General features: G+C 42.4%; 1 protein-coding gene across 2 annotated transcripts in view; it reads left to right on the top strand.

Annotated features, from left to right (window-relative positions):
• LHFPL6 (LHFPL tetraspan subfamily member 6) overlaps nt 1-5,511 on the top strand; it is a 176,472-nt gene extending 170,961 nt beyond the window's left edge. For both annotated transcript variants that reach the window (XM_073662584.1, XM_073662585.1), the window contains exon 4: nt 3,487-5,511. In XM_073662584.1, the coding sequence (XP_073518685.1) occupies nt 3,487-3,605 (119 nt within the window). In that variant the 3' untranslated portion in view covers nt 3,606-5,511. The remainder of the gene's footprint in view (nt 1-3,486) is intronic.
• Nucleotides 5,512-14,736: the final 9,225 nt, after the last annotated feature.

Genomic DNA, 14,736 nt, shown 5'->3' with positions numbered 1-14,736 from the left:
GATAACTTTTTTCTGGTGAGGTTAAAGCTGATAAGTATTTTCGCCTCATTCGACCTTAACAGTAGACCCAGCATGGGATTTATTACTGCACGTTCAGCTTTGTTATAACAAAAGCATAACCAATTTTCTGGTTAGTAATCTCTCCAGATGATTTATGTGACTGTAAAACAATAATTCTGCATCTCCATGTGTTCTCAAGTCTGTGAAATTACTGACCTTGTCTAACTTTTATACTGGTAAATAGAAATGCAGAAGCATCAACAAGTTTAGAGTTCACTAAAGTACTCCAACTTTATCAGACTTTTTACTACATGGGATGTTATTTTTTTCGCCACGCTTTTACCTGTAATGATTACAGTAACCAGGGCTCTGGAGTCAGAGTCGGTATAAAATGCACCAACTCTGACAATGTATAATAAATTGGGTACAGTAGTACAATGCCGGATGTGCTGAATATTTTTTTATAAGAATTTGGGAAAGTTATGAAATGTCCTATAAATGTCTGTTCTGTTCCTGATCTGAGGATTTCGGCTTTTAGTTGGGATGAATCTGTGCTGCACTTTATGTACATGCTGAGTAGTGAGGCAGTGCTGTGGAGTCAGTCGGGAGTCAGGGAAATTGAGGAGTCGGAGGTTTGGCTTATGGACTGTACAGACCTGGTGGTAACATACTCACCGGTTGTCGTCTTCTGCCGTTTTCAGCGGCTCTCCAGTCTGCTCAGACATTTGTGACCTGTCGAATCACGGAGTCTTCTGAGTGGAGCGGAAGTCACTTTTTAAATTTTCTCGGACTCATTTTGAGCCTCATAGACTTACTTTAACTACTTCTTCATACACAAGAGACACTGTATGATCTGGCAGGTTATAAAAGTGGTCACATGGTACCAGAGCGCTGCTGACAATCACGCATACCCATATAATCGTTCAACAAAGAGAGAGAAAAAATCATCAGAGTGCTCCTCTCAGTTGGGTTAACTTTATTCTACAGGTGGATAGAAATGCAGAAATAGGTTTTAGTAGACTTAGGGAAGACTTCTTTTTTTTTTTAAAGAAAATGTATTAACCATAATTTTTTTTTCCCCCAGTAGTGAACTTGAACCGAGGACTCTTTGATCACTTGTTCAATGCTTTGGACTGCATAGTCTTCGAAAGCATTGTTGCCTGTCAGTGGTAGGATTTTGGCATGGCATAACACTCGGATGCTGATGGCAGACTTGGGGGTCTTTGTTAATCACCAGGCTATTAAAGTAACCCATCTGGTCAATAAGTGAGAGGGAGCCCACTACCTTTTATCAAACAACTGTAGATGCTGCAGTGACTATCAACCGCAGTATCTAAGTGGTTAAACTGCCAGGATTGGAGTTCTTTACGGCAGGGCTGTGGAGCCGGTAAGCCAAACCTCCGACTCCTCAATTTCCATGACACCGAATCCACGACTCCGACACCCTCATACATGGCTCATGTCTAAGTGCTAAATTTACTGTAGCTCAGATTCATCTCAGCTAAAAGTCTAGACCCTTAGATGAGGAATAGGACAGACATTTGTAGGACATTTCATAACTTTCCCAAATACTTATGAAAAAATATTCCCCACAAACTGCATTGAATTACTGTACCCCATCTACTATATAATTGTCTATAATTGCGACCAATCAGCACAGCGGTGTTTAAATGTGGAGCCAAGATCGGTGATTGGTCGCGGCCGATATTTAAATTTGGCGCCCAAATCGATGATTGGTCGCGGGCAGCGTCAGCGACCAATCAGCGATTTTTAACACAAATGTCCGGACCTTTGTAACACCATGCGGATACTGTGGGGAGATCAGCGGCTAGGGTGTGAAGGGAGGACCGGGGAGCGGCGCTGCGGGTCAGGATACTTCTGCTGCGAGCAGTCGCTCATGTCCCAGGTTCTCGCAGCAGAAGTAGCCGCACAGGCAGCGGCGCTCCCCGGTCCTCAGTAATACGATTCCGCTCCCCGCTCCTCACCAATATGATTCGCTGATTGGTCGCGCTCTCCGCACGCGACCAATCAGTGATCTTGGCGCTAAAGTTAAACACCGCTCTGCTGATTGGTCGCGGCCGCTGCCCGCGACCAATCACCGATTTGGGCGCCACATTTAAATAGCGGCCGCGACCAATCACCGATCTTGCCGCCACATTTAAACACTGCTGTGCTAATTGGTCGCGGACGCCAGCCGCGACCAATCAGCGAGCTTGGCGCCAAATTTAAACAACGCTCTGCTGATTGGTCGCGGACGCCAAACGCGTCCAATCAGCAGTAGTGGCGCAAAATTTAAACAACGCCCTGCTGATTGGTCGCGGCCGTCAGCCGCGACTAATCAGCGATTTTAGCGCCAAATTTAAACACCGCTCTGCTGATTGTTCGCGGCCGGCGACCAATCAGCGATTTTGGCGCCAAATTTAAACCCCGCTCTGCTGATTGGTCGCGACCAATCACCGATATTGCCGCCAAATTTAAACACCGCTTTGCTGATTGGTCGCGGTTGCCTAACGCGACCAATCAGCGATTTGGGCGCCAAATTTAAACGCCGCTCTGCTAATTGCGCCCCTTCGGCCGCATACCTATTCTAGAATACCCGATGCGTTCGAATCGGGCCACCATCTAGTTTATTATATATTTTAGGAGTCTGAGTCGGTCCATTTTATACCGACTCCACCAAAATTGGCTCCGACTCCACAGCCCTGCTTTACGGCAACAATCTCTCAATTATTATATAATTAAAAAAACAATGGAGATCATGTAAATAGACCTTTGATCACCATTTGTAGCCATGTACTTCAGTAGCTTTTGCTTTTAAATTCTCTCAATTTAGCCTTAATTTGCTGTACATTAAGTGTCGCATCAATGCTTACACCTTAACCAACTATAAAACTGTAAAGTGACATTCTGAACATTGGAGAATCATTGATGCTTCAATATCAGAAGGGATTTTACACCTAACTGAGCATATAGAGAACGGAACTGCTGATGACTCCATTGTGCATTAACCTGTGACACCCTGACCGAGCTGGATGAGCACTCCAAATCTGACTGTCAAGAGTGCAAAATTGTCTTGATATTCATATTGTATAGCTATATATGAAGCTATATTTTATTTCAATGTGAAACGCTACATTATCCGGCGCAGCCAAGTGTTGGCTCTGTTTTTTTCAGCCCTTCTGTTTGCCAGAGCAATTGCAACCTGAAAATACTAGTTGGCGTTTCCTCTGGGTTCCTTCAAGGACTTCTGTAGATCTCATGGTGTCTCCCACTACAAAGTAGAATGGGAATATTCGCACCAACAGTCAAGAGTTTACATATCATGAAGGCAGAGCGTGTGGTTGCTATTGGGCCTTTGGAAAGAGGGTGGTCGTCTGGTTTATTTTTTTGATATGAGGCCCTCTTTAATCTATGTACATCATTTCTGTTATACTTTGTAATGTCACTTGTGTTCCTTTATTCATTGCAGTGTTTGTTTTGTTCTAGGCATGTGCAGAATTGGATGGGCTTATTACTGCACCGGAGGAGGAGCGGCTGCCGCAATGCTCATCTGTACATGGTTGTCATGTTTCTCTGGTAAAAAGCAAAAGCAATATCCGTATTAGAAGGCATCCTGAAGATAAGAAGTGGCATTGTAATATCTGAACCTAGTTTTGGAGCCTACCCTGACCGCTGAAAGGTTAAAATGCATTTGTGATTTGACTCTGCACCGGCAAGAACTCAAAAAATGGATAAAATACAACGTTTGAGAACCAAAAATCTGGTTCAATGTATGAACAGTGTGCTGCGGACAGGTGACCATGCTACTTGAAGGCCACAATTGTGATTTTTGATGGAGCAGGTCTACACTTGATGTTGATTGGAATAAGCACATATATATGAATAGCACAAAGGCTTCGTTTACCACAGCCTTTGATTATTCTGTCAAAATAACTTACAATTGCATTGGAGGACTTCTCTTTCTCTCGTTTTCATGTTTTTCTTTATGCTGACACGGTAAATCATTGGTGGATTATGGCCCCAGATAAGTTCTGTATGCGTTAGAAGAATCACTCCCTCAAGTCCTCCAGTAGATGTCTAGTATTTAGTGGTACCTAATGTGGGTATGAACAGTGATGATTGGAGTAGCTTAGAAGGTCTTCAGCAATTTGTCCACATTTCTCCTGACTTTTAAGGAAACCTTTCTACGGTACATAAACTAGAGCTCACAAATGCCTTAATAACGATGCCATTGTAACCAGTCTTGCTTCAGGTTCCCTTTCATTCTTCAGCCCTGACTCGTAAAAATAATCTAGTTTATAAGAAGTCACTTCAGCATTAACCTCTTAAATATACTAGAACACCAAGGATTTTGGTGTTGACCACCTCAATATACTCAACCACCATAGATTTTGGTGTTGACCTTCTCGATATACTTTACCACCAAGGATTTTGGCATAGACTCCTTCAGTACTTATAACACCAGGGAAGCTGGTATTACCACTACACTAAGAAAGACCATCTCAGATGTTGATAATAAACTTCCCTAGATCCCAAAGATATTAGATAATATAAAGCCTTCACTCAAAGCCTCTTTATTTGACCAGTGACTTCTGGTAATAAAGTTGACCACCATCTGCGGAGAGTGTAAAGTTTGGTCAATTGCATCAATGCTTTTATCACTATATGGAATATGTAAAGTTTGATAATTCAGTTTCTTACAAATTTCAAGGAAAAAAAGTAATTTTTTGCATTCCTTTTGTGCATTCACATCAGTATTTCTAAAATCACAACTAGCATAAATCTCACCCTTTGTAAGAAACCCTTCTCAGCACAGTCTTGCCCTTTGCTCTGTACAGCACAAATATAACTCTTAGTAAGGAACTCTTCTCGGTACAGTCTTGCCCTTTACTCCGCTTTATATAGTCCCTTCCCAAGAGCTTTTCTTAAATGTTGATCAGGTAGAAGCCATTTCCTCCTTCCTCCCGTCAGTGAAATAACATGAAAACCTGAGAGACTTCTCTTTTTAACCCATTTTCCGAATCTCCTCTGTGTTACTATCCTCCGGAAAAAAAAAAAACGAGGAGTTTCATGTTCAGTATTATTTTTCTTTTGCTGCATATAATGTATGATATTCATGGGATCAGTAATCACTCTTCATAACGTCTTCTGTTCTATGTGCACAGGTGACAATTATTTTATTATACATGTTTTATCATATTCCAAAAAATATTATATAACATGATTATAGTTTTTGTTCTTGCAATAGTCCCATGTTTTATCAGTGGAATTTCAGTACACCTTTAGGATACTCTCTTGCATTCACGGCTTATGTTCTTCATGTCATAAGAGTCACATGAGTGGTTTAGTTGCCATGCTGTTTTTTAAGCTATGTAACGTTTACTATCATTTTTTTTAACTACAATGACCAGGTAATATGTTTGTATTTTAAGAGAATAAACCCTGTAAATATACAAGCTTCGTAACCATTGGTTTGTAGACTATACAATAAAGTACAGATAGTGCTTTTTATATATGCTCTTTTATTCACATTGATCAGACTTGTGAACCTTGTTTCGGTATTTATAGTGTGCGACCCACATGTCCTGCCATTATTTGCGGAGAATGCTGCTTACTTGCTGACATCACAGAGTTGACTTAATTACTAATTAAAGTTTCTGATATTTGCTTCGGGGAAGGTCGGCTGAATGATCGAAACATTTACCCATCCTGATTACTGTCCTTGTGAAAAGTGACAGCGACGGTCATTTACTATTGATTATAGGATCTTATTGATGTTCCCTGTACACAAATTGTATAGAAAGCTAAACAATACAAAAGGAAATGATTGCATGCTTCTTTATAAAATATTTACAAACTCCTTTTAAAGGGTTTTTAAAAAGTTGAGAATCATAAAATAAAGAAACCGCTCCGGTGCCCCCTTTCCAGTGGTGCTGATGATCCTACAGGGATATAGTCCTATTTATCATTCTCTGGACCGCTGCAGCCAACTGCCTCCGTTTTCACGTGCTGTACAAGCAAACTTAACAGTTTAATCCACGGTCCTGCAAATTTTTTTCTCAACTCAATCAACCTTTATAAATATTAGTTGCACAAGATGCATCACTTCTGCACCCATGTAGTAAAACTTTTTTCAATTCGGGGTAAAACTTAAGAAAACGTTGTGACTATTGGGCAATTGCCTCTTTTACCCTTTGTAGAATTCGGTCATTATGGGACATTATGTGGAGGTGATTCACCATTCACTGCTATAGCGGTCTACACTTTTCTCGGAAGACTTAGAGTTTGAAACATGGCTATTGGAATTACAGACCTTTCAGGACAACAGCTTGGTGAAGTTTCATTATAAATAGAGCCTTGCTAGCTACCACTTTCCTATTTCATTTCATGTACAGCTGGTGTGAATCGATTCACATGTTCCATTCCATTGGCCACAACATTGGTCGGAGGTCACTCGAAGGGATGAGGATGCACTGCCTCTTATCAGACAGTGTTTGTGGCTCTTCTTTTGATTAGCTGGCCTGGCGAGACTTCGTCATGCCGCAAGAATGATGTCTTTTCGTTAGCCAGGTCGGCTAATCAAAAGAAGAGCAGCAGGTAAGAGATGGTTCTCCTTCTCCCATTCCAGCAGCCACAGAATACTGTCATAACCATCTGTTAATTTCAAGGCATTGAGGTTGAAGTCATGACATTTAAAAGACCAGTCATCATCTTTGACATCATTATGTCTTGTTGAAAATCACCTTGCTTAGTGAGCAAGTGCATAATAGACGCTTTATGTCCCAACCTGCCCACCATTATTCAGTCTTTTTTTCAGATGTAATAAACATAAAGATTCCTGTTCCAATGACGGATGCCTGTTAATATACACGGAGGATGAGCGTAATGTGAATGTTAATTGAGTTTTGGAAGTGTTATGAACCAACAGGTGGCCCTGGCGTTGGAGAGTGGAAAGGCTTATGACTGCTACTTGATCTTGGGTTGTTCTTGATTTCCAGTAAATGATTCTAAATCTACCTAGATCTAGTGAACACTTATAATATGGAAATTGATTATTGAATACAGAGCATCCTAAATTCCTAATGTCATATAAGAGAGCAGAACAAATTAATCATTACAGACACAATGAACTCTTCATATTTTAGATAGACAGAACATTTTATCATTTATGGTCTCAATCCCGGTGCCTTCAAACATTTCTGAGCATCTACTGTGAACTTCAAGAATTCTAATATGACAGTTCTGAAACATTTGTTGTACTGAGGTTTACAAGACAGATTGACTCACACAGCAATAGCAATGACAGTAGAGTGCCATCCAGTGTCATTACCATGCAGCCTGGCGAGAACATGATGCCCAATTTAAAATAATGAAGATCAAGTGCTGTCAACTCCTGTCTGCCGCTGCCTGGGTAAAGTGTTTGTTCTATCAGTAGTACATCATTCCTGCATGTATAGCATCCTGCATTACACAAACCATACAATGTTATGAAAAATCTATTTTTCAACACAGCACAGTCTTTGGATCTGGGGCAATATCACTTGTACTATGTTTTTACAAATAAATTGGTGGATCATTTTTAATATATATATATATATATAATATATTACACATACTGCTCAAAAAAAATAAAGGGAACACTTAAACAACAGAATATAACTCCAAGTCAATCAAACTTCTGTGAAATCAAACTGTCCACTTAGGAAGCAACACTGATTGACACTCTATTTCACATGCTGTTGTGCAAATGGAATAGACAATAGATGGAAATTATTGGCAATTATCAAGACACCCTCAATAAAGGAGTGGTTCTGCAGGTGGGGACCACAGACCACATCTCAGTACCAATGCTTTCTGGCTGATGTTTTGGTCACTTTTGAATGTTGGTTGTGCTTTCACACTCGTGGTAGCATGAGACGGACTCTACAACCCACAGAAGTTGCTCAGGTAGTGCAGCTCATCCAGGATGGCACATGAATGCGAGCTGTGGCAAGAAGGTTTGCTGGGTCTGTCAGCATTGTGTCCAGAGGCTGGAGGCGCTACCAGGAGACATGCCACAACCAATATATAAATCCGACAAAGAGGTCAATTGTGTTCAATTAAAAAGGCCTTTATTATGACAAATAGGGTATATGGTGGCAAAGAGAAAGAGCACACACATAGTGATACCATATTACAATTAGAAAGTATTAAATATTGTTGTGTATATATAAAATATAGAAAGGACACCAGAGCTGGATGTCAGTAACTCAACTATGATTATAAATGCCAGTAGTACGTCCAAGCTAATGCAGTAGCAAACTATCAATCCCGGATAATAACAAATTGAAGCCAAATATAGGCATAGCCAAGGTCATAACCGTCAGTATATACTCCTATCAAGAGGTAAATTCTGTTTGAACTAATTAATTCCAAAAGGCACCTATAGTTGTTGATAAGTTGCACTACATGCTCGCCATACACATATATGTATCATTGTATAGTGTTCTAATGGTTCGTACCTGATTTGTGAGACATACACGTGTTGTAATAGCATTGGGCTCAATGGTCCTACTGCTGGTGTGGCGCTCACTCCAACGCGCGTTTCGGTGTGTCCTTCATAAGGGGGTGACGTCAGACTCCAAGTATCTGATTAAAAAGGGGCTGCCAGCCAATGGGAGTGAGTCAGGAGGTGACACAGGTTACTCCTTACGCATGCCGGGATACATCCATGTCCGGCGTCATGCAGCTGAGGCGGTCGGATCACGCGAGGAGTCACATGATTCGTAGCCTAGAAACCACGGTCACGTGGTGTCACGTGACCTCCGGTCCTATGCTGCATCAAGGCACCGGCAGACACCCGGAGCGTCCAGGAGACACCTGCATGTCGCTGCTCATCAGAATTCTGGTAGAAGGAATGAGTATATCTATAACAGTAAACATGGATGTATCTGAGGTTGCAAGGCCACATGAATTGTGATAATATGCATAAAAATAAATAAAAGGCTAAGTATCTCTCTGAATCATGTCAATAAATATATGAAACTGTGTAAAACTATAGTACGACGTGCATTGAAGTGCAGTATAGATTAATAAATTATACATGATTCATTACATGGCAATAAAACAATAGTGGAATGTACATATATAAAACCAAATGTATACAGCTAGATACTATATGGTTCATAAAGTGGTATAAAATTGAATATAAACAGGTGCAATAATTCACAACAATGTTCCATAGATGTATAAGAATAAAAAACTGAATAAATCAAATTTAGATGTAATAAAGTGCATGAGTGTAGTGTAAATCACTCCTCATAGAGCCGTGGCATACACACATACACATTTGCACAGCCAATACCATACATGTGCACATCCATGGTGCCCACGGTGTCCATGATGTGCACCTGCATACAAACATACATACATGCATCTATACATACATATCCACACATGTGCCCACATACATACTGATGCACAAGACATGCGCTCACATGTGTACACCCACATACACACACATGTGCATGTGTGTATAACCACACCTAATGACGTATAAGTGAATATAAAATCCTCCTTAGGGCAGGGAAGGGTGGAGGGGAGTGGAAAGGAGAAAAAATGGGGGTAATGTGACATGATAAGTGTAACTGTATAATTCAATCATATATACAAATCGTCCATCAGCCAATCACAAGTACAACCATAATATAATGTATAAATATCAGTGCACTATAGTCATAACGTATTCATGTAGAACCTTCCAACGTCTTCATCATGCAGATATACTTCCTAACAGATGTGTACTGTAGTCACTTCATGCTTCTCAAACCAATGCACGTATTCAAATCTTTTCACCGTATTACGAACATAAGCATGGCAGCTAGGAATAAAAACTATAAAAACTTAAAACCATTAAAATTAAAGCAAAACATGGGACATAACACTTGAACGTTATGATAATATGGAGACAGGCCAGTACACCAGGAGACGTGGAGGGGGCCGTAGGAGGGCAACAACCCAGCAGCAGGACCTCTACCTCCGCCTTTGTGCAAGGAGGAACAGGAGGAGCACTGCCAGAGCCCTGCAAAATGACCTCCAGCAGGCCACAAATGTGCATGTGTCTGCACAAACGGTTAGAAACCGACTGCATGAGGGTGGTATGAGGGCCTGACATCCACAGATGGGGGTTGTGCTCACAGCCCAACACCGTGCAGGACGCTTGGCATTTACCACAGAACACCAGGATTGGCAAAGTCGCCACTGGCGCCCTGTGCTCTTCACAGATGAAAGCAAGTTCACACTGAGCACATGTGACAGAGTCTGGAGACGCTGTGGAGAGCGAACTGCTGCCTGCAACATCCTTCAGAATGACCGGTTTGGCAGTGGGTCAGTAATGGTGTGGGGTGGCATTTCTTTGGAGGGCCGCACAGCCCTCCATGTGCTTGCCAGAGGTAGCCTAACTGCCATTAGGTACCGAGGTGAGATCCTCAGACCCCTTGTGAGACCATATGCTGGTGCGGTTGGCCCTGGGTTCCTCCTAATGCAGGACAATGCCAGACCTCATGTGGCTGGAGTGTGTCAGCAGTTCCTGCAAGGTGAAGGCATGGAAGCTATGGACTGGCCCGCCCGTTCCCCAGACCTGAATCCGATTGAGCACATCTGGGACATCATGTCTCGCTCCATCCACCAACGTCACATTGCACCACAGACTGTCCAGGAGTTGGCGGATGCTTTAGTCCAGGTCTGGGAGGAGATCCCACAGGAGACCATCCGCAACCTCATCAGGAGCATGCCCAGGCGTTGTAGGGAGGTCATACAGGCACGTGGAGGCCACACACAATGCTGAGCCTCATTTTGACTTGTTTTAAGGACATTACATCAAAGTTGGATCAGCCTGTAGTGTGTTTTTCCACTTTAATTTTGGGGGTGACTCCAAATCCAGGCCTCCATTGGTTAATAAATTTGATTTCCATTGATGATTTTTGTGTGATTTTGTTGTCAGCACATTCAACTTTGTACAGAACAAAGTATTCAATGATAATATATCATTCATTCAGATCTAGGATGTGTTATTTGAGTGTTCCCTTTATTTTTTTGAGCAGGGTATATATGAAATAAAGGGAACACTTAAACAACACAATGTAACTCCAAATCAATAACACTTCTGTGAAATCTACCTGTCCAGTTATGAAGCAACACTGATTGTGAATCAATTTCTCCTGCTGTTGTGCAAATGGAAGAAAACTGGTAGAAATGATAGGCAATTAGCAAGATACCCCCTATAAAGGAATGGTTCTGCAGGTGGTGACCACAGACCATTTCTCTGTTCTCATCCTTTTTGGCTGTTGTTTTGGTTACTTTTTCATTTTACCATTGCACTCACCCCTAGAGGTACAGTAGCATAAGGCGGTGTCTACAGTACAACCCACAGAAGTTGCTCAGGTAGTGCAGTTCATCCAGGATGGCACATCTGTGCGAGCTGTGGCAAGAAGGGTAGCTGTGTCTGTCAACACAGTGTCCAGAGCATGGAGCAGATACCAGGAGATGGGGAGGGAGCCATAGGGCAACAACCCAGCAACAGGACCGTTACCGCCTCCTTTGTGCAAGGAGGAACAGGAGGAGCACTGCCAGAGCGCTGCAAAATGACCTCCAGCAGGCCACAAATGTGCATGTGTCTGCACAAACGGTTAGAAACCGACGGTATGAGGGCCTGACGTCCACAGATGGGGGTTGTGCTCACAGCCCAACCTCGTGCAGGACGCTTGGCATTTGGAGAGCGATCTGCTGCCTGCAACATCCTTCAGCATGGGTCAGTAATGGTGTGGGGTGACCTGAATCCAATTGAGCACATCTGGGACATCATGTCTCGCTCCATCCACCAACGTCATGTTGCACCACAGACTGTCCAGGAGTTGGCGGATACTTTAGTCCTGGTCTGGGAGGAGATCCCACAAGAGACCATCCGCAACCTCATCAGGAGCATGCCCAGGCGTTGTAGGGAGGTCATACAGGCACGTGGAGGCCACACACAATACTGAGCCTCATTTTTACTTGTTTTAAGGACATTACATCAAAGTTGGATCAGCCTGTAGTGTGTTTTTCCACTTTAATTTTGGGGGTGACTCCAAATCCAGGCCTCCTTGGGTTAATGAATTTGATTTCCATCGATGATTTGTGTGTGATTTTGTTGTCAGCACATTCAACTTGGTACAGAACAAAGTATTCAATGAGAATATTTCATTCATTCAGATCTAGGATGTGTTATTTGAGTGTTCCCTTTATTTTTTTGAGCAGTGTATATATATACACATACATACACACACATAAATACATACACTTTATCTCTATCTCTATCAGGGTCTGACATAAACAGAATAGGGTCCCAGAAAAAGAACAGAATATAGGCCCTTTGCAGTCCAAAAAGTGTGTGTTACAGAACCTGCTTTGGAGGTAGAAGTGGGCCCCCTTACCTCATGGACCACTTTTCGGTTGCACCAGTGGTATGCCCATCCCTGTATTATACCTCCTCACATGTGCTGATGATTGGTGGGGGTCCATGTCCCAACCCTTATCACTCACTCAAAGACCATGCACAGATCATCAGACAGAAGCGCTCAGCTGATGCATTAGCACACATAATAGTGTATGAGCTCAATAGAATGTCTATGAGCCCGTTCTCCACGCTCTGTACAGGCTCCTAGACTTTCTACTTATCCCTTACACCACTCTGTGCGCACACTAATGCACTAAAGCCTATGAGCTTCAACCCTCCAAGCATTATTTTGAGCTATGAGTGGAGTTTCCAGGATCATGGACCCCTGACCTCTCCCTGCTACCTTCTGTTCCTGACCCTTCTGTCAGTGTTAGAGATTGCAACAGGAAGGAGGTTGTACCCATATCTCCACAGCAAAGAGAGAAGAGAAAGCATCTCAGGTAGAGCAGAGATCACAGGCTACAAGCAAAGCCAAAAGCACATAAAGAAAAAAAACAAGTGCAGGATAGAAGCTGTGCTGATATCTGAGCTAATGAAGACAGCAGCTCTCTGGATATACACAGAGCTCACATCCAGCCTGTCTTACTGGGAGAGACATTCCAACATAAGAAAAACGTGGATCTGGCTGCAAACTGCACATCACTGGGTATGAAAATAAATTAAGCAATGAAGATTGAAACTCCTAACAGGTAAAAATCATTTCTTCCATGTTAAAGGTGTCCATAACCACAGTTAATGAAGCCTCAAGCAGTAATAACAAATTGTTAGTTATAATTAAGAAACTGGACAAAAGGTTACAATATCCCTCACCTCTGGGAAGTTGTTATAGGTAGGATAGTGTAGGGTGCGCAGTGTATGATTTCACACAGCTATAGATTCATTATTCACCATTACACCAGTCACAGCTGGGGAGCAATGAGATAACCGGTAGAGGCACACGACCCCAATATCCGATATACCCCATTACGGGAGGCTGTAGAGCATTCAGCTACTTCCAGCCATTTCCAGGTGGATCTCGCTAAGTACTGGCAGCCCAGCATCATTCAGAGCCAAAGATGAATCGTTACAATATGAGACGTGAAGCCACAAAGAAATGTCACATTGCCACAAATATAGAAAATATTATCTGCTCATCATAGAAAGTCTATGTAACAAGTGCTATTTGGGACAAGGCATATTCTTAAAAATGTCCTGCAAAGGTGGAAACTATATACTGCTTATATAAGTTTAGAGTTGTAGATAGATATTTTTCACATTTCGGAACTTTTACGTCATACATGTTTTATTAAAGACTTGTGAACAGGCCATATTAAGTGTGTGCATCCAAATCACATACTTAACAGCCACCATCTTCAGCTTTTATCTGTGCCGCTCTGATCGGTCTCCAGCAGTTTGTGATCTGCTGGATCACTCCAGAGTTTACTTCAGCGAGCTGGAGATCACTTTTCAATGCAATTCTATGAGGGTCTCGTTCTTGCTCTCTAACAGTTGCATTGAGAGCTTGTGACCGGAGCGGTGCTGGGAAGAGCTGAAGACGGCAGGTGGTAAGTATAATATTAGGTACAGGGATCTTACGTTAGTTGTATCAATCCAGCGCTGAAATAAAAAAAAAAATGCTGCAGTGGTGCTTTAACATAAAGGCACAAGGGTTTTTGCTCCTCTCTAATTCTGTAAATCCATGTGAGATCCTTGGGGGACATAATGTGAGGTTCATTAAAGCGGTTCTTGTAGGTGAGAAAATGATGCATCACTAATGCATTATATGGGAGGACGCAGGATCTTACAGGCCCTGCTCCCAACATGTAGCACATTCCTTTAAGGGCGCACTCAGACTACTGTGTAAATCGGACTGAGATAGGACCGCAATGCATGGACTGGCCAGCGGGTCTCCAGACCCGAGAATGAAAGCTTCATAGAAATATATGAAGTTCACACGCTCTGGTCGGGAGACCAGTTGGCCACTACGTGCATTGCGGTCCGATTTTGGTCCAATTTATATGGACATCTGACAGCCCCCTAAGTGTACTAGGGATCTTAAGCTGGCCCTCTACATGACAACTCAATATGCAGATTGTGTCAGGATTGGCCAACCAGCTAAAGTATAGGGGTCTCAGATTGTCCCTTGACAAGGAAGGATTGGGTATGCTAAATTTCACCATTCCAGATCCTTTTGCTTCCCAGTGGAGAAGAACAACCATCAATCGTGTCAGACAGCTAGTAAGCTGAGCATGTATTTGTATCAGGGAGGGGATCGGAGACTTGCG

The sequence above is a fragment of the Phyllobates terribilis genome, unplaced genomic scaffold (assembly GCF_046119375.1).
Source record: "Phyllobates terribilis strain yellow unplaced genomic scaffold, ASM4611937v1 Scaffold_2__4_contigs__length_985480577, whole genome shotgun sequence".
NCBI classification, from domain to species: Eukaryota; Metazoa; Chordata; class Amphibia; order Anura; family Dendrobatidae; genus Phyllobates; species Phyllobates terribilis.
The sequence above is the reverse complement of the archived record's forward strand: the minus strand, read 5'-3'. Positions and strand labels throughout refer to the sequence as shown.